The following is a 27012-nucleotide window of genomic DNA, read 5'->3' on the forward strand; positions in this document are numbered from 1 at the left end:
AAAGAGCAAACAGTACAGAAGAATACTCTGATCATCTTCAGGAGTGGAGAAGACGGACTCAGCAAGGAAGCACGTCTCATTCAATGCACTGGCTGGTCCCTATAGCGAGTGGCAACTCACCACTGCTATTCCTGCCTCCCTTCAGATTAGATCCCAATTGTCTGTGCAGTGCAGCTAAAGGTGAAGACACCTACCAGTGACTCAGTGGCTGTCAACATACTTCTGCAAGGCAAACCAAAACCAAACAGCTAGCTCTTCCCCAGGTTTAAGAAACATTATGACTGCAGAAGTTAAGAGCCATTGGAATTAAGTTTGCCCTTGCAAATTTAAACGCGTCTCCTTCACAGATATAGCTGTACCAGTCTTTAAATACACAGTCACGCTTTCGTCCTCGCAGGCAGTGGATGGGCCCGCTCTAGGGATCAGTCGACAGCAGTGCGGTGAAGGGGCTGCTGTGTGCTACCCGACCGAATGCGCCGCTTATCGTACTCGTAGTGAACAAAGCAGAAGGTGGTCTTACCGTTAAGGTAGCTGTATGCTGTTCAGGCAGAACTGGAGTCTACTCCCACATCTGCCACACTAAAACAAATAATTTTCAAAGTTTAACAATTTAATGCATCCCTCATTTCCTGACTCGAAATCATGGGATTTAAATTGCAGAAAATGCTGCGTATGTACAACTGCAACTACTTTTGAATTTGATGAGAGATGTGCTTTGAAGGTGTTTTCAGAAGCTGTTATGTTGCAGAAAATTCAACCTACAGCTATCATAAACAGGCCACTCAAACTTCCTACAGTAATGCCTCAGTTTCCCAACCGTAAAAATGAAAAACATCATCTCTTCACCAGAGAGGTGATTTTAGACTTTAATATGACCGTGATCAATACCACAGAAAAAAGTCTAGCAAAAGAACAAATTCTGTCTTCAGAACAGCATACGGTAAGAAAGACCTGGAGCCATACACTTAAGAGGAAAAGCAGCTGCTCACCCAGTACTATGTGTCCTGTACAGTGGAGGTAAAAATGTAATTATAACTTTTTCAAACTTCAATGCACACACAGTTTTCAGCTTTACCATTCTTTTAAACTGAAAGTTTCATTTTTATAGCAAGACTTTCTTTCATACACAGTGCTTTAAAAAGTTATTTAGAAGGAGCTGCTAGTTGAGAAATATGTATTATAATCTCATCTGAAGGTTCCTTTAACATTTATTAAGGTCAAATATTTTCTTTAACATCGGTTCCAACAGTTTTCAAAGACAAGTTCTGAGTGACAGGACAATTATGACAAGCATCAACATCTTCGTGATGTAGGGATCAACAACCAACCCCTCCACACTTTCTCTCTAACATTTACCAAAAATGACAGCATTGCTGGAATTGCATCACATTCCTCTAAAAGCCAGCAGGCTTGTAGGGCCATGAATGTGTATACTTTCACATCTTCCATAACTTTACTTAATTCTACTACGTGCTGCAAAGTTTTAAGTACTTTTTAACTTTTCTTTTGGTGTCACTGCAGTCACCAATATCCATTTATTTTCTTTCTCTTCCTTTACAGAAGGGTCTAATTTTTCTCTAGTGCTATTTTACTCCAAATACATACATTACCTTTTTACCAATTTAGCTAGTGTTTGCTCATGCTATTTATACCACTATATTCTGCCAGGCAAGCCTGAATGAATTCTGCCTTTTGCTTCTGATTCTGCACCTCCTCTTCAACTTGCTGCATTTCATTTAAACTTTGCATAGATCGGCAGTTCTTCAAAATACCTCAGTCTTGTTCTTTGCTTCAGTCCACAGTAATATTGTAATTTATAACCCCTTTATTATGGTGCCTATCTTGTGTCAGTATCAGATTCATTTGAACACGTACTATCAAGCTTTGTAAGGACAGAGCATTTCATGAGAGTCCTTGCCTATTATGTGCCTTGTGAGCGCATTAAAACACCCAGAGGAAGGTTTGCTAATGATTTCAATAGGGCCAAGGTTTCATTCCCGGTCTTTAGATTGACAGTCCAACCATTAAGGTAGGACGCAGAAAAGCTTACACTGCCTACAAATAGTAACTGACAACCTTTTTCTTTTACCTGCTCCTTTTTTCAATGTTTTGTGTAAAACAATGCATAAATTCAGCATCCTTGCTATATGCAGAAGTGGAAAAATTAGTGTTCTACGCCCACTTGTAAACTCAGTATCACCAGCATTTCTGCTCTCCTAGGCAAAACAAATAAATCGCCTCACCCTGAAGATTCAATTTTACCTTTTCTAAAGTGAGAGGAAAAAAAAGAACGAACCCACTACCATTTTCCCTCGTCATTTAACCAGTGTTTTCCTAGGTATTTAGTCTCTGGTTAGATCTGAGGCAGGGTACACACTAGAGTAACTTGAGCGTCAGTCTGACCAAGACACATCAGCTCTTCCTTGTGGGACGTTACTGATGTTACGTATGCATTACACATACTCTATTAAGTTATCAACGTATGATTCACTTCCAACACCAAAAACTTTATTTGAAAGACATTTATGAATATCAACAATGGTCACAGTCTCAAAATATAACTTAGCTGTTTAAACATGCCGCAAAGAACCCCACCACTGAAGTCTCGAAGTAGGGAGAAGTGCAAGACACTTTACAAAGGTCACAGTGGGATTCAGATGTGATGATAGAGCTCTTATACAAGGCAGACAGAGCAATTCACTATAAGACAAGAGTATTCACATGAGATATAACTACTCCTCAAGTGAAAGTGTGCTTTTTTGTTTGTTTAAACAAACAAATTGAAAGAAGCCTTGGTTTGGCTGACAACAGCAAGTGCTGCAATTTAAAGAGACTATAAGCCACAGCGCATCCCAACAACTAATGCTACATCATTTGTGCCTACAACAAAACAACATGAACTCAACACTCTCAAGTAGGCTTGCCCTCAAACTCCTAAAGCTACTGAATACAATAACTCTTTGTTTATTCATTGATCTGCAGCCAAAGCTTCTGTCTCCGTATTTAAAAAAAAGGCCTCTTTATTAATACCAAAGCCTTGAAACCTCATAATAAAGACAGCTGACAATCAGCAACCAACACTCCAAGAAAGATGGGCATGGAGCTCTCAGCTCTAGGTCGGGCACGAAGTTACAAATTTATCACTAGAGATAATCACAAGTATTCACTATAATACAATGACACAGCTGGCATGAGGACGCAACTGGGGAAAAGATAATCCATTCCTAGATAATGCCATCATTTGTACGAACATGTACAAGGAATCCTCAGCCAACATTTTTACACGACAAAAGCATGAGTATCAAAACACTACTTGTTACATGTTTTTTAAATATCCATTTAAGAGAGAAGCAAACAACTATTAAAAAAATTCATGTACAGCATTAAATTCTGACTTACATTAATATTAAAATCTGAGAGGTGACTGGCAAACATGCTTGCTATTTTTTTGAAATAGGAAGTCACCTGCCTGTACTTTACTGAAATGTAAGTTTAAGAAGTCAGTTGTGCAAACACAACAAGCAATAAGCAAAAACAAAGACCCAAGTTCAACATAAGCCTATGATGAAGGAAAATCCAACGAATGAAGAAGCATATACTAGCAGAGATTTAACAAAAATAGCAATTTTCCTCGTCTTAAAGGCTCTGCATACTGTCTGATTTCAGCGGCAGGGAGATATCAGAAAGATAATTTCCTACTCAAAACAGAAAGTAATTAAAAAGGGGAAAGAGAGAAAAACCAAAGCTATGCCCCACCAAAAATCAACTACTATTCCACTACAACATTTATAAATAATTATACAAGCAAGTCTCTCTGTGGAGTGGGGGAGAAGGATTTATGCATGCCTGTTTTTCTGTTTTCTTCTGGGTCCTCTTTAACACAACCTGAAAACTGGAAGGTCAGCGAGTCAGCCATTCTCTATTTATTATTTTGTACATAGATAAACCTAAATGACTAGTGAAAGAACAAATAACAATGAACATAGCAAAGAAACTAAATCTGTTTGTAACAAAGTATATACAACTACCCTCTTCAGTTACCACTAGGAGTGCATGCAAAGGTTAAGATGACATCAAAAAGCAATTATACACATTTATCACACCTGATGGCCAAAACAATCCTATGTTTCCGACATGTTCACATGGCTATACAGTCGGAACTGCTGCCCTTCAAGTTGCATTTGTCACTGCCAAATACCAACATACAGGGGTATTACTCCAAAGGCAACCGAAGGAATGTCATCTGTCCCCATCACTTGAACATTCAGCCTTCTTCTGTAACCCACTTTCCTAATTCCAGACTTCGTCCAAGAGTACTCGGGAATTATCTTCCTATCCTGGTATTTGTTTTCTCCAACTTGGATGTTCCACACAGAGGAGACCACCTTCCTTTACACAAGCAGAAGCTCTAGTCTTCTAGCAAAAGTGCTCCTCAGCAAGTTGGAAGTAATTTCTAGGGCGGCAGAATTTAGGGGTTCTTACAGACATCTTCTAGCAAACCTGTCTGTGACCACACAACACATGACTGATTCCAGCTGCTTTTCCTACTTGCTGCCAGATCGTGACCATGCTTCTGCTACTTCCAACCACAGTCCAGCATCTGAACTTAAAACTTCCATGTAGGGTGGGTTTTGCACCAATACAACAGCTCTGGCACTGGAGCATATGAGACGTTGAGCACAGTTAGCCTGCCATTTCTGCTACTGAAATAGTAACCCTTGGCAGGAGAGCGAGGCAGATAGTGAGGGAAAGCAGTATCTTAAAAGTTCTCAGGCTAGGTTCACCAAAGGATGTCTCACAGCCATAGGGCCTCCTCAGTAGCCAATGCTACAGCTCAACAAGGAAGAAAAAATCCGTTCATAAACCCAGAAAACTATAAGTTAAAAAAAAAGAAAAGCTCCACCCAGAATACCATTTACTTCTATTTTGCCTGGCAATGGGGTTCTCAGCTTCCTGGAAAAGTAAACACCTTCACTCACTGTCCATGGCCACCATCTGGAACTCAAAAAAAATTCCCTTACCTACTTTGTACAGCTCTTACTCAAACACAGGGTTAGATGGACAGAAAAGGATGTACTAAAAATAAGTGTCCGTCAGGCAAGTAGCAGAGAGCAGCCTCGAATGGAATGAGCGGATCTCTGCAGGAAGGCTCCCTGCAGAGAAGTACTGGAGTAGGAGGGAAAACACGCAGAAACTCCTGAAAAACAGTAAGTGACAGAAGGGGGAGGGGAGGGAAGTAAATGAAAGAAATCCCACATCCACTTCACATTTGAAAGAAAAATATCCCTCAACCTAATAAGTATTCAAGTGGATTGAAATACACATTCTCAGTTATTTGGCTTTATTAGCAAAAATAAAATTAAAGGTTAGATGTACTTAATTGCTGGAGAGTGCACTAGATGAGAAAGTAACATTACGGACACTGGGGAGATCAGTGTACCCACAAAAAGGTATAACCAATCACAACCAGGTCACAGGCCAGAAGTACATACAGCTAGCTGCAGATTTTTTCCACTCCAAGTGTCATATATAGTTCTATATTAACACACACAAAAAGGTATGCTGGTCATATATCCTCAGCATTTATGGCAAATTATTAATCAAGTCCCACCTGAAACAATTTGTTAAATTGATTTTAATCACTGGGCCTCTCATGTGAAGCTTTGTATAATCAGCATTTCATTTACAAAATTAATTGCCTGATTGATTCTCAAGAGGCAGTAGCTGTCATTACACTGCTGTCATAACTTTTGAGTAGGGGTGTCACAACACTGAATTCTGACAGTATGAAGAGCACTGCTATTTAAAAATTGAGGGCGGGGAGGTAGTGGGGGAAACAAATACTGTGATTTCACAGAATTGCTCTTTAGCCTGATAGAATGTTAAAACCATCTCCCAGCCATTTCAGCCAGCCTTCCCGTTTTCCATTCATTGAATATGCGCTACTCAGCTATTCAGTCTCTTTTCTTAGAGGCAGGTCCATTTAATTCAATTTTATCATAGTTGCGGTTGCATAAAATGAGTTTGTTGTTGAATATACAAAAGATTTAATCACAGGCCACTCTTAAGGTTATTTGCAGAGCAGAGTTTGACTTTCAAACACATAAAACTTTTTTTTCCACATCCACAGCCTTCTGGAAAGCTATTTTCAACCAGATTTGGTTTTGGTTTTGTTTTTAAACAGAGCAAAGCAAACCGTAACTTTAAAGAACTTGTCTAGGAGCTCCTTTAGAAATCTTTTTTATCCCCCGGTACTTTAAGCTATGTATAAGTCTTGAAGCCCTGTCAGAGTTGGAAGCAAAGCTCCTATACCTGCTGTAGCTACTTCTATACCCCATCGCTACTGCATTCTTGGAAGCGACCAGCGCTCCGGAGAGGCGGCGCAGGCCAGCGGTTGGGGCACTGAGTCATAAGACAGGGCTTCTATTCCTGGCTCAGCAGCTGACCTGCTATGCAAACACAAGCACAACACTTCACCTTTCTGTGACTGGGTTTTCACTCTCATAATAACAAGTATTAGATGCACTCTTAACAAGGAACAAGACCTGAAGACTTTGGGGAGACTGATGTCAGTTATTATCAACAAGAAACAGGACTAGGAGTCAGAAATGGGTAGGCTAAGGGAGAAAAAAAAACCTTTACAAGGTTTTAGAATGGAGAAATCACATCATAGGTTGTAACAGGGTACTCTCAACTTTCAGAAACCTACTTTCAAAAGGAAAAGGGTATCCGGAAACATTTTTCTTAAAAAAAAAACAAACCAACACACACCTAAAGTTTTTGCTAGATCACTTGGAACAGTATTAATGCCTCTCAGAAACTGACCTATTTCTCAGGTAAGTCCAAAAATAAGCCTCTCAACTCCTCAAATTCAACCTTATGCACTAGATTTCATCAAGCACTCCTGAATTAAACATATTTAAAATTTCTAGGCCATGCTCTGAGATTACACTATTCCAAAAAAAACAAATGACAACTCTTCAACTGCTGGCATTTGTAATGGACCTCACCAGAAAGCTATTCCAGAATAAATCAGAGTCCAGATAACACTAGAATTTAGTGGATACTCTAGAAAACAAAGCCCCACTTCCCACCGCCTCCCCCCAGCTCTTACTCTCATCCCTGACTGCTGTCAAAGATGATCTTCCACTCCCTTCTGCGAAGTGCCTGGCACTCTCTTCCAGGCACACAGCATGAGTTGCTTTAGTGTAAAGACTCTAATGCAATTTTATTCTATTTTTGCAGGTCTCTGAGTTCATGATGAATAAAATGGGGGTGGGGGTGGGGGGGGGGGAATGACGACACAACACCCACTTACAAAGCAGATAGGATAGTGGGATAGAGAAGCATAAAAGGAGGCTTCAAAGGATACCAGAACAGAAAACTCCACCAGGCAAACAAAAGCAGTAGGTTGTTTTCCTTTTTCATAGCCATAACTTGAGATTGCAACTAAGGGAAGTTCAGAATGTTCCGGCTACACTGAGAAATGGTGGCCAAAGAGTTTTAAGGGTTACAATCCTCACCATGAAGAAAAGCAGCTCAGAAAAAGGAGAAAAATCTATCAACCTACTCATACCAAGTGACACCAGACTGGGACATGAAAAAGAATTGTAAAGCACTGACTTTCTGTATTTCTTGGTTTCCAGCCTCGTAGCTGGTAGCTTACTCATTAATCTAGCAATTTCTCTTTTCAATGCTAACAGTTTTTATCATTATTATTATGCAAGAAATGGTCTTAATTAAATAAGAAAACAGGAAAAGCCCCTAGCTAGAGCAAGTATATGCAAAATTCCTGAAGGATGTATTTAGGATGAGGATAATTAGAAGGCAAGCTCAGCTCTATAACAGAAGTCCCGTCACTTCAACTGCCAAGCAACTGCTTCTCTTGTAACATATTTTCTACATTAAAACTGTTTCTTGTAGAGGCTGAAACTTGGTTGTAAATAGTGCAAAATATTAATAGTTACCTGGACACTGACTGCTTTATCTTTTTTTGCCATCGTTCCGTAATGGTCTCTGTAGCACGCTGGTTGAACATCATAAAAATCCACTGTCCCAGTTAGAGACATACCAGCAGTATCAGCTCAGTCCAAGGGTCAACTAGATACAGATAATGAATCTGGGGCTAGACATCCCTATTGTGGAGCTGGAGCAACAGAATTTTGATGATTTTACCTGCCTGTGATTATTTTGCATTTATAATGATCTTCTTCATCAACACAGGCACTGTCAGCAGCATGGAACTAACTTTCTGGGAAGGAGCAAAACAAATTCACCAGCAGCAGGTGATTTAAAGCATTAGAAAATAGCTTTTTTCATAGAATCATAGATTAGTTTGGGTTGGAAGGCACCTTTAAAGGCCATCTAGTCCAACCCCCCTGCAATGAGCAGGGACAGCTTCAACTAGACCAGGTTGCTCAGAGCCCCGTCCAGCCTGGCCTGGAATGTTGCCAGGGATGGGGCATCTACCACCTCTCTGGGCAACCTGGGCCAGTGTGTCACCACTCCCAGTGTGAAATATTTCTTCCTTAGGTCTAGTCAAAATCTGCCCTCTTAGTTTAAAACCCCTTGTCCTATCACAACAGGCGCTGCTAAAAAGTACGTCTCCATCTTTCTTCTAAGCCCCTTTTAAGTACTAGAAGGCTGAAAGAAGGTCCCCCCAGAGCCTTCTCTTCTCCAGGTTGCACAACCCCAACTCTCTCAGCCTGTCCTCACAGGAGAGATGTTCCACCCCTCTGATCATTTTTGTGGCCCTCCTCTGGACCCACTCCAACAGGTCCATGTCTTTCCTGTGCTGAGAGCTCCAGAGCTGGATGCAGGACTCCAGGTGGGGTCTCACCAGAGCGGAGTAGAAGGGCAGAATCACCTCCCTCGACCTGCTGGCCACGCTGCTTTTGACACAGTAGTTAAAATAAAAATTAAAATCAATCACCCGAACAAACTACAGTTATGACTGGAAATTTTCATTATTGACTGAAACCATTTAATAGTTAAGTAATAAATTAGAAGAAACAGTAGACTGAAGGTCAAAGCCCCTGTATTACTTGAGAGAACAATGTGATTGGAAACCATGAATTCACACGCATGCCTACATTCACACCAGCTCTTTTGTATAATGTAACTGATTCCCAAGTATCATTTTACAATTCTGATTAGGTCTTACAAAAATCTTGTTTATTAAATTGCTTTCTTTAGGCATGCATAGCTGCTAATTTGTTTCCAACTAAATCATGTATCATCTGAAAAAGATTACATTGCAACAGCAAAACAACACTCCTGGGGATTATGCTTCAGCTGGATTTTAGAATTAGAAGGACAAATATTACAGGATTTGTAAATTTCCCTTTAAAGGTGGTGGTGGTAGTGAGAACACTCTGCAACAGGGTAGTTCCAAGCAGAAATCTTAGTGTACTTAGCATGTAGCACCCATTCTAAGAGACAAATAGCAAGCCAAAAACTCAAAGTATTAAGGGATGTGTTCAGCTTTAAACTTTAATTTCTAGAAGAAAAAAAATGTTCTTTAGATCAACATATGTATTTATACAAACATGTTTTGTAAATAAAATAAATAATGCTAGCAAAAAAATTAAAAGGTTCACTGATTTTAAAAGATTATCAGCTCTAATAGTCACAGGTTTTAAACAAAAAATTTGCAGAGCTTTGAGAATGACTCCCAAACAACTCTACAGAACAGACCTCCTAAAACATATCTGGATATTAATACAACTTTCCCTATGGCTTACTTGCAAAAAAAAATTTTACATGGGTTTAAACCAGGTAAAATTCTGGTTTAACTCTACTGCCTTCACCTAATTCTCACTCAAAACAGGCAAAAGTTACTAAGTCTTCACTGCTCTTTCGCAATCACTCCGAAAGGGACAAATTCTTCCACAAACACTGGCAGACTATGAAACAACCTAGAGCATCTCAGCACAAAGAAACACATGCATATAACGCATGCACATGGGTAAGTGCAGAAATAGGGAAGTAGGATTAATCATGAGTATGAATATCTCTGCAATAAATTATCCTGGATGTGCAGAATTAAGTGCATGGTTTTAGTAGAGCTACTATCCAGAACTTCCAGTTTCTGTACAAAGAAGGCATGTGCTTTCAATATACGATCATAATTTTCTTTTAATATCACACTATTGAAAATTAAATTAAAAATCAACATGTAAGACATATCTGGTCTGAGAAATATGAAAGCAGGAAAGCTGGATCCACTTCTTCAGTATTTCTCATCCAAAAAGCATAATTTAACAGGAAACATGACTATGCCATATTCATAGAATTTCCTCTCCTCTCCCACAGCAGAAACCATTATTTTCAGATTCTGTCTGCCTGAAAACTTTCGGCTTCTTTCCACTTCTATGCCCACCTCTTATTTCCCAGTCCTTAGTAGAGCCCACATCAGCCATCATGTGAAAACACCAACATAGCTTTCCTAAAAGCACTTAAAAGAAACTCCTTTATTTATTAGAGAGGACATTCAGGGTTAATAAGCCCCCTTTGGGCACAACCCAAAATACAGTATTCCCAACTTCCTATAATTACCAAGTCTAGAACAGAATTAAAATTAACAATCAGATTAAATGGGAAGAAAGAGAAGGAAATTACTATCTTCATAAACACTGAAGCAGTACAGGTATGGGGAATCTTTCCTGTACATCCAAGTAAGCCACTTCTGAGGGCAACAGCAATTTCAGTATATTTACATCTAGTCTTTCTCCCTTCTCCAAGGCTGCAACTTACAGCAGCCTCTCTTCCTGCAGCTGATGAGGGCTGAAGACAGTTCATTCTGTCAAAATCGCTTGGCCTAGTCAGAAGAGATCATTTAGCAGCAAAGACAGATGTTTCTCAGCTGATATAACTAAAAGGCAAAACAGAGCAAACAAGCCCAAAGGCTCATTTTAGCAACAGGGTATCTGCAATTCCAATTTTAGGTATTGTTCAATTTAGAAAGATGTTATTCATCCGACACTCATTTGCAAACTTCAATTTAGGATTAAAGAGCTGCAGATACCATGTGTAAAATTCTGAAACATACATTCTATTTATTCTTCAAAGAAAAAAAGATCTTTTCTTAAAGCCACATTATTCACTTCATATCTAACCTGGTATTTCAGCTAAGCCCAGCTCTTCTGCCAAGTACTATGATTTCTTGAATACATGTTTTCCCTTCTCCCTTTACACTCCTACCCCTAGATTTTTTTTGCTCAGTTCTTTTCACACAGAAAAAGAAATTGAATTAAAAAAAAGGAAACCCGAAATTGATTATACACCAGAAATACTGTCAAGGATGAAAAGGAAATGCTACACATTTTTAAACTAAATTGCTCAATGCCCAAGAAGATGAGACACTGGTTACAAAGTTAACACAGAAAAAGAATCATTTCAGTAAGAAATACACCTGAACAACAGACTACCAGTTAAAATTAGAAGTAGGCATTACACTCAAAACTACACAAATATTATTAGACTATTTTGACAGAAAGCATTGTTTCCAAACCCAAGAAACAACAACTCAGACATTTGAAACAATCCTCTGTGAATCCACATATCCTCTCGCACCAATTTTACACCAAGTTCAGCTTGCACAAAGCTTGGGGTGAGGGAAGCATATGTATAAATAATTCCTTTTTTCTCTCAGTCCGTTACTACTACCAGACAGAGCAACATCTCTCGTGAATGGTTTAGGTCTGTTTTATCCTGCCTCAGAGCAGAGGGACAGATTAAGTAACCTCTTGATGTCCCTTCCAGCCTTGCTCTTCTATGATTTGAAGGTTATTACATCATCTCTATTTTATTTTAAGACTTCTCCTGTTTCTGCAATTTGCTTTCCATTTGAAGTCAGTCATAAGCCTCAATTTCTGGCACAATGAGCCAACATGTATAAAACATTACAAACATACTAGAAATACTGATACAAGAAATTAAGAGGGGGGAAAAAAGGTATGTTTATAAACCAGTCATTAGGAAAAACTGTTTCTAAGGAATTTTTGTTCATATTTGCAGAAATTGCTAAAATACTGTAAAGAAATGTTTACATATTCTTATTTTTGGGATAGTGCAAAGGTAAGCATGAGACATGCTGTACTCTAAGCAGCAAAGGAGATACGGGCAGAAGAGAACCAGAGAAGCTGGACAACATCAAAGCACCGTCCATGTAAATACCTCTCTCTAGGCAGCCACTTCTGACTGAGCAAGGCAAGAGAGATCATCCTCACCAAACGTATCTTCTACACAACATCACCCTCCCTCTGACCGCATCACACACCAGAAGAGCACCCACGCCCTCCCCCCCTCTGCATCCAACTTGATTTACTCCTTGTACAACCTGTGCCTAGCAAGTCAATTATGGTCCTAACTGTCTTGTGTGAAGATCAATAAATTTCAGCCATTCCCCAAACAATTAATATTTTTGGAAGCATTTTTCTCAACTTCATCAAGGAAGCTTCTTTCCGTGATCCACAGAGATGCATGCAATTAGAGCCCTAGCACAACAAAACTTGAGGAATAATGAGAAACAGGAGACAAAAAATGTCCAACACAGAATTCATTAGGCAGTCACAGACTACTCCACCTGTTGCATTGTACACTGCGTACTTGTAAAACCACAGAGGGGGAAGAAAGAAAAGGCAGATACATCCAAGCAGCTAGGAACATGAATTTTGATCCCCTTTTATATCCTATTGTTATCCACAACCCAGGAAGCTGTTAATTGGACTAAGTAATTGGTTTAAATACCCCAGTCCCATTATAAAAAATATACTATGAAAATGCTCAGACACTTATCACAACCAAGAAATTCTTAACTGAAGTTCAAAGCTGAAAAGGCACTAGGGACTTGTCTACACTGAAGGAAAAAATGCATAATTATACCAATATAACTAGCTCAGTGTGGAAACTTACTCCAGTATAAGAGTACCCTTTCCCACTTAGGCTTACGTGCTTTGGAAGCAGAATAAGATAAACCATGAAAACTCTTATTCTGGCATAAGAGTGTCTCCATAGGGAGTTATATTGGTATAATTATAGCATATAATTATAGCACATAGTTCTACCATTAAATTTCCTTGTGTAGACAAGCACTAGGTGCCCAGTCCACATACATTTTCTAGCAAAACAAATGGTTACCAAACTCCAATAGAGGCGCATAAAATACTTAGCTTTTATTTTTGTTTGATGAACCTTCTTCATTTTGAAGTGATGAATTACTTCAATTAATCTTCCTTGCAAATGCTCTTCTCTCTGCTATCCTATATGGTAATAGATTATGCTTCTGGTGGAGGCATCATAAACTAACACTTTGAGATCAGCTGCGATATCTCCCACACTGATTTAGGCTCTCATCACATAAAGCAAGTGGTGAGAAATCAGGTACAAGGAAGGAATAAGGTGCTGTTTACACATTTGACTGTTAGACTCGCACCTTTCATAGTACATCCTCAGCTACTTTAAACAGTCAAGTGCTTCAATAATTTAGTCTCTATCTTTCTGACAATTTCATTCTCACCTCATTTGCTATAGAAGTTAAAACACTTCAGTCAACCTTGAGGAATCCATGCTTCCTCCCCCTATTCCCATACACACAGAGGGGAGAAAAAGCACATCTAAAAACCATGCCACTGGTTGAACTTCAAGCTACAAAAGAGAATCATAAAAGGCATACAAACTATACTCTTCAGAATCTTTGGAAAACAGGCAACTTTTCAGAGGATACAGAGCTCAGAAACCAAACTTAAGCCAAATAAATTGTCACTGTTTATAAGAAAGCTCCCTTAAACAAGGGAGCAAACAGAAATACTGGTTACACCAGCCTCCAAAAAGTAGAAAGCACTGACAACCTGCCCCAGAGATGCCAGCAAAATTATTAATAGCAATAATAGCATTTTAAACACTCTACGAAAAACAGTTAAGTGACCCTAGAGATAATTAAGGATTACAGTAACCATTTGCAGGACACATAGGTAAATCCCATTTGCAAAATGTGGTTTTTCTTCCTTAACCATTTTGTAAAAAAAACTGCATTGCCAAAAAAAGAACTCTTTGCAGGTTGGGCATCCCCGTGTTTTCTTTTGTACTTCTGAACAATTTCATCTCTCAGCATTACACCAGGTTTCGTCACTTTGTTTTTGGACTACATCCCCAGCACTCCAAACACGCCTTGCTTGCTCCCACAGACACCAGCTCCCTCGGTGGCAGAGATCCCTTGACAGCGCTGCCCCTTCCTTCCTCCCCATGCCCAGCGCAGCCTCTCAGCCCTGCCAAAGAGCTCATGGGGTTTGCTGCCTTGCGTGATGCCCCCCAGATAGACCCAGTGGGGCGACCAGCAGGAGGGCCAAGCCACAGGGAACACCAGCGCTGGGCAAGGACCACCACCACCACGGCAGAGATGCCCACTTAGCCATGGCTGAAGCGCCAGAAACGGGCAAAGTGTTTTCAATGGACTGTGAAGCATCACCTATGCAACAAAACTGCCGCCCTATTGCAAACCAAAACTTGCATCTCTGTATGGAAATTGCGTACCTAAGCGTTAAGGCCCACTGATCTGGAAATTCATCCTGATACTTTCAAATTTGCCAGTATGCTTCGTACCTGTAAATATGCTTGAAAAGAAACACTGGCAGTTCTTACATGCAAAAATTTAACATATCAAAAGAGAAGCAACAGTAGAAAAAACGCCTGAATAGGTATTATAAAAAAGGACAACAAAAAAGAAACGTATAAAGCTTAACAGCAAATGGGTATTAAAACCATTAGTTCTAATGGGTTAGCAAGATAACAAGAGGAAGGTTAGTCCAGAACTCCAACAGAAGTCTGGAGTCATTTGCCTGTATGATTTGAAAACACTATAAATAGTGGAAGGAATTAATTTCACCTGCCCTTTGACATCAACACCTGAGCTTATCGGCTTAGGCTTTCTTTAGAGCAAGGGGAAAAACATGTAACTTTAGGAGCATGATTCATTAGACCCGCATTACATGTCTACTTTAGGATGAGATGATTCACACCAAGAAATGACTATTTCTTTACACCAAAGGGAAGGAAAGCCCACACAAAAAGACCAGGTATAAATGCCTACAATACATATGGTTAGATGAGTACCAACCTTGAAATCCAGTATTTCAAAGATACTTAAGGCTTATTTGGCCACGGCAATCGGTGTATTCTGTACAATTACAATCTTGCACAGGGAAAATAAAAATCTTTTACTCTCTGCCTCAGCTTCCTTCCTTTTTAAGAGGAGAATAACAATGATTTCCTGCCCCAGAGAAATGTTGAGAAATTAAATATCTGCCATTATCTACAGAGTAATTTTACACTCAAGATACAGTCTCATCATGGGTTTAAGCTGATAGAAGTCTCTACCTCCACCAAAAAGGGCTGTCCTGCCCTGACCCTCACCTGAACTCGCCATGCTCTCCCTTGCCGTGCCTTACCTCTGTGCTGGAAAGATTGCGCTGCAAGTCAGATCAGCTCCATGACCTGGCTGAAAGCGAACCATTCACAGGTTTTGTTTGGCAGGATTAGTTTTCAGACAAACCAGCAAGCTGATGCGACTCACTTTATGACACAAGGAAAGCGGCAGGGAGCTTAATAAATGGTGGGACTGGTCTTTTCAGCAGACCTGAAGCCTTGTATCAGCTTCAGACGACCATTAGACTTACCCTTTGGTGTAAGATCTTTCAGCAACACAGAACTTGATAAAAAGAGTGCCCAAGGAGTGTAACAAAAAGATGCACAGGTAAACAAACTAAGTCTTCAAGTTTTCTTCAGTTTCCCCAAAGAAATTCTGGCTTGGTAGCCAGAAATAAATGGACATGTGCCTGTTGTGGCACATGTCCATTTAGTTCAACACATTTTCCTGTATATTTATGTGTTACAACCTTTCTCCTGCTGATTTGCTCTTTGTTTCAGGCCCTGATCCTCAAAAGCCAAGAAGAATAAAAAGATGCCTTTTTGAGAAATACCCACTTGGATCTTATGATGAATGTCTAAAGAATGAACACAATTTTAAAAAAAACATTCCCCTTTATTCCCAATCTAAAAATGACAGACAACATGCTACTGAAAGCTCAGTATCAGACAAGCGTTTGGAGAAAAAAAAAAACAAGAATAAAAAAGTCATGTTCCTTGTCTCCTTCAGTCTTACAATGGGATATAGAACACCACTTCTGGAAATAGAAACTACATTTCCACCTATTCTTGGCAGCCTGGCTGAGACAACTTGCCCAAGTAAGACAGACAACCATGTGCGAATTCAAGGATTTCAAAGAAGTAAAAATGCCACCAGAAATCATGATTATTTGAACCTTCTGTTATAATGCCATGACCAGCTGCAGCCTTTAGCAAAAAGCACGTATTTTCTTCATCCATCTCTAAGGAAGACATCAACCCCAAGCAAAGAAAAAATTTAAACTGAGTGTTAAAAAGCAGGAGTAGAGAGAAGGAACAAACAGGGTCAGATTCAGCTTTTTCAAACCTAAAAGACAAGTAACTATCACAGGTAAACCTGAGATTTATTTTTTAAGGGAATAAGAATTGTTGCAAATAAGCATCTACGTCTTAGAGGCAAAGCAGTAGAATATGGAGACTACCACATAAAAAGAAATTGGTCTTTGTTGTTCTTTGAATTCCTAAGGTATTTTCCTAGAACAACAGGACCTCAACTAAGTTTTTAAACAGGCTTCATTCACCATCTGAACAAGCTACATCGCCCCAATGAAAACACGACACAGTGGAATAACAACCAGACATCATTGGCAGCTTGCTTCCCTCTACACCCCCAATCTTCTGAGAAGAATGAAAAGGAAAAGAAATCTGTTCTATAAAATGAAATATCAGGTACTATAAAATTGCATAGACTGCATCTAGCACACTACATTGACTACTTAATATAGACAATTACACACAAAGTGTTTCCTCAGTTCCTGTCTTTTCTACACTTTCCACATACACAGCAACACCACACTTCAATTTTCATGCTGACATCTTCTCAAGTTATCTTCTGGGCAAATACAGAAAGATTTTTTTTTTAATTACAGCTGCCATGCCAGGTAAAAAGTAAAGAAACTGTGCACATCACATTTATATTCCAGCTTGGTTTTGTCATTTTTATTTTTTTCGGTCTTTTCTCTAAGTCTACTATTACTTAGAGGATGAGCATTAGAGGAACCTGGGAAAAAAAAAATGGCACTATCACTCACACATAACTGCTTGTATGATTCCTCCTATTACACTGCCAAGTCTTGCCAGGATTTGGGGGCTTGCTTCGTTGATTTTTTTGGTGGCTTTTTTTTTTTTCCCCTAAATGCAGCTTGACCTTCAGTCACTAGAAGAGCCTACACAGGAAGCTGGCTAGTGAAGGCACTTTCCCTGCTATGACCCCTTCCCCAACAACTTCTGTGCACAGATTCCTTGTAGGACAGAGAGGAGCAAATGCAAATCGGAGGGAGGGATGGGTACCAGGATCACCCAAGAGCTATCTTCCTGTATTTTCATATATATGGTCACACTACTGTAAAGTGGCAGAATACAATAAGGATGGCTTCTCTCTCCCTATGATTCGGAAAGCAAGACAGACAGGAATTTGTAGATAACATTTAAAGAAGGAAAAAGAAGCATCACAAGATAAAGGAGCAAAAAGAGATGACGTTTTGGTACACGAAAAGTAGTATAACTTCAGGAAGGAAAGAAGTGAGACAGAAGCAAATAATCCACAGATAAATCTCTCACTCCCTGCAGGAGAAAATGCAGAGGAAAAGCCTTGAGCAACCAGATCCCACAACAGAGCTGACACATAATAGTGTTAGAATATCCAGAAAAAATAGAGGAATGCATCTACCATTCCGACAACCACACTCCAGCAAAGTAACAGTTCACTCAGGCCCTCCCTGACCCTCCTCCTAATAACAGAGCATGTCGTTATTATTACTGTTAAAACGAGCCCTGAAGTACTAAAATGAGGAATGGGGGGGCTATGCAAAGTCTTCCTGGGACAATCAATCCCTCTCCACTGCTTGTTCACAAAGTGCCATGTTTGTCAAGCTCCTCATGAACAACCAAATGCCTAAATGCCACCCCAATATATGAGAAAACCAACCTGGTACCTAAACCTAAAACTTTTTGAGTGTCTTAATTCATCCAGAAAACGTTCCTATTGTCACCAGCATTCACACATAAAACTCTCGGCAGCTTAGGCTGTGGTAGCCCTGAGATCCCTAGCTAATTCTTGGAAAAATCTTTATTTTTATATGTTGGCAACTATGCCAACACATTGAGCTCTTCAAGAAAACTCTTCTAAAATGCAAGGCAGTTTGCTTCGGCTGCTGCCCGATCAGCCCCTCCTCTTTAAAGGAAGAGCTCAATTAAGTTGGGAACTTTTCTTCTGAATGATTTTAAATGGTTTTTTTTTTTTTTTCATTGTGGTTGGATCCCAGTTAGCGTAATTGCTATTTATATCAAAACATGAAAAGGTCTGGTTATGGGGTTTATTAGAAAAGCAAAATGTGTTTTTAATACTTAAAAAAAACCACAACAAAATGCTTTGTAGCACTATTTTCCCCTGTATTTGCATACCACATGTTCGAGAACAACAGAAAGAGTATTTTACGAAGTTAAAAATCTCGAAAATATCACTGAAGTAGTAGCCTCTACAGTTTGTTAGCAGAAAAAATGCTTTTCTGCCATGTTGGGGGAACTATCACAAGCGATGCATGTTAGCTTCGGGATTCAAAAGAAAAAAATGTATCATAAAACAAAATATAACAGACAAGACAAACACACACAGTATCTCTATCAGCAAAAATACCATTTTAAATGTAAATAAAGTTTCACTTAAAGAAAACCACTAGAAATACTCCACCTAGCAACGTTTCGAAGGTGTGAAGGCAGAGAGTCACGCAGGGAAAAACCTTCTTCGAAAGGCAGCTAAGTGACAGACGGCCAAGAGCTATCCTTGGAAATGAACAAAATATTCCCCAAACCTCTCCCTTTCCATGGGCGTTTCCTACAGCAGCTCACCTCCGGGACCAGCGTCCCTCTCCCCCCGGCAGGTGAGGCAGCGGCTGCCTGCACACACTGCCTCCCCACACGCCATCCGAATCCCATTTCCTTGCATTACCTCTGCCCAGGTCAGGGATGAATGACTGTCAAATTCCCTGAGGAATAAAAAGACGGGGGAAAAAAAAAAGAAAGAGAAGAAAAAACACACACAACCAACCCCTTTCTTCCTGAGGCAGCAAGTTTCAATTGAGGGAGCACATGGCTCATCTACATATGTGAAGGTCAGGGCACCCCAGCCGGGGAGGTGAAGAATGGAGCAGCTCACGTAAGGGGCCTCCTCGTACGCCCTGGCCCGCTGCCTGACGGGCGAGATTGTTGAAAAGCAATAGATAGCTTCTGGCAGCGGCAAGGGGAAAAATATTTTGATCATGTGACGCCATACAAGCTAACTAGTTTGCTTCATGTGTGAAACTTTTACAGGCGCTACAAATACCACGTTTGTAATCGGCCCCAGAACCCAGCCTGCTCTCCTCTCCCCCCCGGGGAAACCCCGATCGCCAGTCAGCAGTTTCTGCAGGCTGGAAATCCCTCAATCAAGCAAAACTTCACTTTGAAACAAATTACGGAAAACAGGACGCAACCAGCTAATGTCCATCTATATATTCCTGGCGCTTCTCATTACCGCTGGATACAGGGCACCATGAAGTTACCTGCCCCACAGAAATCCACCTTCCTGTTTATAGGAAGGAAGGGCTTTTAAATGTAAGAAAAGTGCCAAATAAAATTATTTTGCTATTGCTGGTACACAACTAAGGAAGCCTCAAATGTACCTAGCTGTATTTTTCCAGAAATATTGCTTTAAATAGCCTCTATCTATGACCATCTGTAAATATCTTAAAACAGCAACAGCTCTAAAGAACGTGCTCATTTTTCTCGACTTGGGAATTTCAAGCAACTAAGAAACACTGAATTAAAAAAAAAAAAAAGCACAAAAGCACAATTATTTTCCATAAATCATGCCTGAAAGTAAGACATCAATACTATCACTTCACATAAACAGAACATCCAAAATATTCACAACATAAATTGCTACACAAAAAAAAAAACAACAGAACTCCATACATTCCATCCAAATCAAAGGCTGCAAATAAACCAGCATATCCCTTTGATGCTGTCAAAACAAACCTCCTTATCTTTATTTTTAACTTTAAAAGAATAAAATCTAAAAACTACAAATCCTGTCCTTGTGCTTTCAAAAGAAATTTTCAGAGCTGATGTTTCAGCACCTTGCTTACAAACAAGTAAGTCTGACAAGCTAACCAAATAACATGATCAATGTTGGGAACACCTACTCTCAGATCCCATCCAAACAAATACAGAGAGGAAGGTACAGTGCAGACTGGATACCTTCACACGTAACAAGTATTCAGGCTGCCTGTTTATTCTGCACAACACTGTAATTAAAACAACACATCAAGCTCACATAATTAAATGAGGCAAATATTAACCTTATTTTAAGATAGGGAAACTGAGGTATCCAACAGTGAAACCAGCTACCTTTAGATCATGCAGTCAGCAGACAGCTATCCTGCACCAATCCTCTCCTAATTCCATTTTCCTGAAGTCACATAATTTACTTACCATGGCTGAATTCACTGCTTGTGTAAAGAAGGCACTATTCCACTTCAATCAATCTGTGAATTAAGCCTTGTCCACACTGGGAACAGCACACATGACTACAATTAGGTTTTAAAACAGGATCTCTCCTTTTGGGATTTTCTGAACCCATTTTCTTTCTTTACTCAAACAAACAAAAACCAACCATACTCAAACTTCAGGGCCTTCCTTCTGCGTCAGCCAGCTCTACCAGGGATCGTGCTACAGCAAGACAGCCCTCTCCTTCCTGCATTAACACTGATCACTTCACGCTTTTAAAATGGGACCAAAACATGTTGTGGAACTACCCACTCTGGGAAAAACTCGGCAGATTACCTCTATCTTCACAGCCGTACCTGTAAACCCCTCAGGACAGGCTGTTATTTTGCCGGTGCAGATACACTACCACCCCGATGGTAAGCTAAATACAAAAGGGTTTGCCACAACCAGTATTAGTCAAGGATGCAATTAATTCCCTGAACCTAACTATGTAGCTACAACAAAACTTCACAGTGGTCCTGGCCACGTAGCCTTTAAAGCGCAAATACATTGATTCAGTAACTTTGCAGAATCAAAACCATTCTGTAACTAACCGTGGTAAATATTACTAACATCCAACAGAAACTCCTGCTACAGAAGATTTATTTTTTTGAGTAATTAGATACCTAAGATAAATTCCAAACAAAGCTCTCACAAAAAAAAAAAAATCCTGAGTTTAACAGTTTAGAGTAGAAGCTTAAAAGAGCCTATTAGTAACACAACTAACACGCTAATCCCTGAAAAGGAAAAAAAAAAAAAAAAAGGAAAGTTTATTAAGATTTTTTCCCATTTTCATAATTATTTATGTAAAGAAAATAAGTAGCAAACAAAAAGCCACATACCTCTAATTTCTTTCAAAGGGGTGGCCCAGAAAAAAGATTAGGAGAAAATTCATTCCCCACTCCCACAATGGTCAGAAAGAGACTGATGGGGGTGGCACTGATACAGCCCTACAGATGAAAGTGCCGGCATGCCTATCACTCAGATGGACCCCTTCATAAACACTTATCAGATGACAAACCTATATTCAGTATTTTTTCAAGTCTGAGAAGGCTACAAAGCAAGGGGAGAAAAGAGGGCACAGCAGTGAACTCTTAAATGCAGAACACCATTTGGCAATTGGGCAAGTTCAGGTGCAAAAGATGAACTAACTAGCAGTTCTTGAAATTGAAGAAAGGAAACTAATAAATAGATTACATGCTTCTACACATGCTCAGTCCTTCTGTCATAGTTACTGAACCCACCATGACTCAAATGCAAGAAGTAATACGTAAGTAGATCAAACACCGATGGTTCTGTAATAAAAGCAATTCCTTACACACGGCAGAACCATCAAACTCTGTTTTATATTCACAAATTGGCCACTGCCCATTCAGAAATTCAGCAGCCCCACGACTTAGTTTGGCCTTTTATAAGGAAATTAACGTTTCCACTATATATGGAATATAAACGCACAATATATTAACACCCTTTCAAATCGTACTCGCTGAAAACTTTTACACAGATTTCACATAGGTTTTGATAAACATAAAAGAAACATTTTGATAATAGCATCAGGATAATGACCTTAGGTTAGACAGCTTTCTAAATAGTTGCAGGTGCCTTCAGATGAAGTAAGCTACCTATACAGGGAACACAAAGTTTGCTAAAAGATACTTGATATTTGCTGCAAGAACAATTCCCATATGAAAAGCAATCTTTAAACAAGACACACAATTCTGATTTCTGCATCAAAATTGCTCACTTTAAAAATGAAGATAATTTATCTGCCAGATAAAACAACCAGACTTGGTGGTAAGGAAGCCTGTGCATGCACCCCCATCCACCCCAGCACATACTGGTGCTCTGTGCATCGTATTCATCAGAAGGGAAGCTCTGCAACACCAGCTAAGCTCCTGGGCACTTGCTCAACTCCATTCTCCTCAGTTTAATTTCTATGAGAAATCCAGTGACTTTATATAGGTGACGTTGAGTACGTAATGATAAAACAGCGCACGGAATACTTGAATTTTAGATCATGATGCCTTTAGTTTAAGGTGACTATACTGACACAGCAGACAAATCCCTCGTTTCACTCAGTCATTTGTCTTCCCAGTTGCCTGAATAGATGCCTGTAAAGCTTAAATTCTCCCACAGCAGAACATGCTCACTGTAAGACTGTATTTATTCAAAAGCTAAAAGTTTATGGCACCAAGACCCTATTTATTTCTAAGAGACCCTGTTTTCAGTTGTGCCAAGGTGCCTGCCTCAAGGAAGGTGTATGTTATGTGCCTCCTGTACATACAGGAAGAACCGTCTCTCACTCCAGAGCAAGGCACACTGGAAATAGAGTGTAAAGATCGAACGCACTCGGATCGTTGTTGCTGAGAAAATAAAGGTAGTTAAAAGCAATCCCGTACAAATTAGCCATCTGCTGTCTCCAAAATGCACTGTTCACAAATTACATAGATATCCTGGGATACATTCATCGCTGAGCATTCCTCGACAGCAGTGGAATGCCGCCCTGGATGGGTTTGGCCCTTTTGGAAGCTGACATGTTGTTCCTGATGGATCACTGGATGCCACACTCCCAGAACTGGAAGTACAACAGAAATCCTCTGGCCCACCTGCAACGCAAACACTGCAGCACTGTGCCAGCACATCAGCATTTGTGTGTGAAACTGAGCATAAACAGGATTACAGGAAAATTCAAAAGGTAACCTTATGATCTGAATGGCAAAACATGCATCAGATGTACAGAAACCTTTCAGGTTTACCAAAAAATAATATTTAAATTTATTAACAGGTAAGGCTTCTTTAAAATAGATTTTACTCTAATACGATTGGCTCTGCCAGATTTTCACATATTACATTTATTTGCTTCTCTCAGCAGCGAGCGATATAAAAACAACACTGCTTAGTACCACTTTTCTATTACTAGTTTTCAAAACAAATTTGAAAACCACTAAGGTATACTTTTAATTTAAGTTTAATTAAAGTCCTCATTCACTCTTACCAAAACATGTATTTAGCCCTATGTAAATAGCCCCAAAATTGAAAGAAAAAGTTTTTTTCCCCAAGTAGCTTAATAATCACAATTCTAAAATATATTCTAGCAAGTTAGCCTACCACAAACACATGCTACTGAAATTCTGCAGCCTTGAGCATGCAAGCACAGTGAGCGTGGCAACACTACTTTACATATCCACAGAGAACCTTCAAAGCCTCCCCATAAATGGCACATTTTGAAAAAGTACTGAAATGTAACTAGTTAGGACACAGGTACAATCTTAAGGACAAAAGGCTAAATAAACTACTGCCATTCTCACATTAGCAATGAGAATTTCAAAATACCTATGATAAAATATTTGAGGTGCAAAAGTAAGAAAAAGACCTATCAGTCGCTATTGAAACTCGTCTTCACTGCACGAATTTCATCCAGTTTTAACTAAGATACTGTTTCAGAATGAAACAGCATGACTTAACAGACCGTGCTTACTGATTTCAAAAATTTTGTGTCACGTATCTAACCAGAAAATTTAGCAACAGATTAAATGCCTTAGTTTTCATCTCCACAGATTTGAATCAGAATGCCAAAAAGACAGTCATGGACTGCTTAGTTGTAGAATCCTTACACGATGAAGGCAGTAATACAGCAGAGACAGGTTTGCATCTCTCTCTCTTTACTGTAGCTCGTACACAGGGTCCTGCTGTTCAACATGTAGGCATAAGTGCTACTACAGAAACCAATAACTGAACACCAAACCACAAAGTGTCAAATATATGGTCATAATATATATATAGATGCTAGTAACTGAGAACATTGCTACTTGCTACTTCTAAATAGAAGCTATGTGAATACTAAACTGTTTATTTGAAAATGCACAGGGTAAAATATATTTTATTCTCCCATTGAGACATCAAGAATCTATTCACCACACTAACAGCTGTTTAATGGCCTTCAGGCACAGGACATGATTCTGCAGCCTTGGCTTAGCCAGAACTCCCAATACGGGCAATCTATTTGGCATAAAAAGAGCTGCAGAATCAGGCATGTTCCGAGTTTCTCTGCTGCAAAACCTGATACACACACACTTAGAGCAGCTCGACGGGTTTTTTCCTAACACTTGCTATATGCCGTATGCTATACAGGTACTCCTGAAAAGACCCAGGCTCTCTCTTTGTGTGTAAGTGTATGTAAAAATCTTACACATGTGCACAAAGGAGAAAGATGTCTATAAAGCACACACACAGAGGCCAGCTACTGTGTTAAGCTACTGCAGTGCAAATCAGAAGTGAAGAATAAAAGAAGCCTCAGGACTCTAAGAATCTGTACGCTGACAAGAAATTAATCAATAATCAAAATAACTGAATGACAAGGTACTGTACTAGCACCACACAACTCCTCCACAATCAAATCACTGTATCCGCATGAGCGATATCCATCTGCTTTGAAAACGCGTGTGTGTTTCTTCAGAAACAAGAGGTCTCTTTTTCAAGCTTACACCCCATTTCACCATTGGGTAAGACGATTAAATGAAATGGAAGCAAAATCTTCTCAAATAATTTAATAGGCTGGACAAACATAGAAGTCAGTCCAGAGTGGGACACCACAGTTCTGCATGTTACAAAAATTACCCATGCTGAGGCAAGAATTTCCTGAACAACTATCTCAGATGTTGCAGCCTACTGACGGTCCTTTTTCTCTGTTCACAGCACAACAGTTTCTTATAGGCGTAGGGGCCAATCATCATCTGCTTTGCAAAGACACATGACAAGTGAGTATATTCTAATGTGTGTATACACATATATAGAGTATACACACAGAAGATTATTTAAAAAAAAAAAAATAAAGAGAAGCCTTCTGTTCAAATGCTGGACTGAATATCCTGGTTTTCTCTTTCAAAAAGCAATCAATTTCTCTGTGTAATGAAATAACATACATGGAGAGTGACACATGGGAATTAAAAATAAAAAACAATTTACAAAAATAATTGTGTTCTGTAAGCTAAGTATTTTTTATTTTTATTAACACAACCTATTTTATACATTAAAATATATTAATTTAAAATCTAAGAAAATGTCTTCTCTCATCACTTACTGGTTAGACGGAAAAATCATAATAAAAAGTACACAGATGATTTACCTTTATGACAATTATTTTGAGGAAAAAGATAATAATAATAATTTTTTTAAAAAATCAAAGAAATTGCCCCCTTCTAAGATGCATCCTAATTCTTATGGTAAAAAAAAAAAAAAAAAATCTGTGAGAGAGGAGATAAACCCATAAATATAAGGAAGTATTTCTAAGGGTCATACTGAGGACATAATGAATTTACTCTCACTCATCCAATAAAAATAAAATACTTTAAACAATTTCTGCCGTGAAGAAATAGCACTCTGAACTAACATGTACTGTGTCTATCTAATGATGATTCTCCTAGCTTTTAAAGCCATGAATTCTGAACTACCTGTGTTTAAAAGCAAGCTGACAATGCAAATATTTTTTTAATTAATTATGAAAGGTTATGCATATGAGGCCTGATTACGTTATGGTTTTCAGTGACCCTTTTACCACTGCAAATTAAAAAAGATAAAAATTAACACTCACCAAAAAAATCTCATTTCCCTGGAAGAAATAGAAAGGAAATGGAATAAAAACTAAAAACATGACAGGAGTGGTCTGTTGGAAGTAGACACACACACACACGGCCAGCCTCTCCAGGGTCTCTGTTGTTTTTTCAGGATTAATACACCATTCACAGTATTAAGCGATGTTTTCTCCAGGTCCCGTTCATTACTTTATGGAAAGATCCAGCTGTTTGAGGACCCCAAAAGCATACACCTGCATTTGTTCCTGCCAGTCCTCGTTGTTAAAAGGTATTAAAAGATTTAACAGTTCTTAATAGAAAGATCTTGTTGAAGAGAAAAGAAACCCATAAAATCCTAATGCACTACTCCATTTAACACAATTCACTTTCCTACTGAGAATTCAAGCCTAGTCTACCACTTGTGTAGAAAAATGATGAGATCAACAACTCCCGATGCTTCTTGAAGTATTCTAACCACAATTCAAAAGCACATTTCCCCCCAAATATCTGGATTCGTTGCCGAGATGAACCAAATGCCAGCTCTGACAGAACGGCTCCTTCTTCCCGTCTTTGTACAATACACGGCGTTTTCTCACCTACAGCGGCTCCAGGCAAACAAGATGGTTTTTTTAAGAGGCATGCACAGGTTAGGTAGCGAGCTAATAGAAATGTAATGAAATTAGTACTTGGATTAATTTTTTTTTACACAAACCTAACCCCTTGCACAACATCCACA

At 39.2% G+C, this 27012-nt stretch overlaps 1 protein-coding gene across 1 annotated transcript in view; it reads right to left on the reverse strand.

Moving 5' to 3' along the window:
* The window catches only part of LOC104617549 (AT-rich interactive domain-containing protein 1B-like), a gene marked incomplete at its 3' end in the record, with an annotated part of 60296 nt that extends 52296 nt beyond the window's left edge, over positions 1-8000 (reverse strand). Inside the window, exon 1 of the mRNA XM_010282900.1 lies at positions 7968-8000. Coding sequence (XP_010281202.1) covers positions 7968-8000 — 33 coding nt within the window. The remainder of the gene's footprint in view (positions 1-7967) is intronic.
* Between the last annotated feature and the right edge of the window lie 19012 nt (positions 8001-27012).

Source organism: Phaethon lepturus, unplaced genomic scaffold (assembly GCF_000687285.1).
Source record: "Phaethon lepturus isolate BGI_N335 unplaced genomic scaffold, ASM68728v1 scaffold23252, whole genome shotgun sequence".
Classification (NCBI taxonomy): domain Eukaryota; kingdom Metazoa; phylum Chordata; class Aves; order Phaethontiformes; family Phaethontidae; genus Phaethon; species Phaethon lepturus.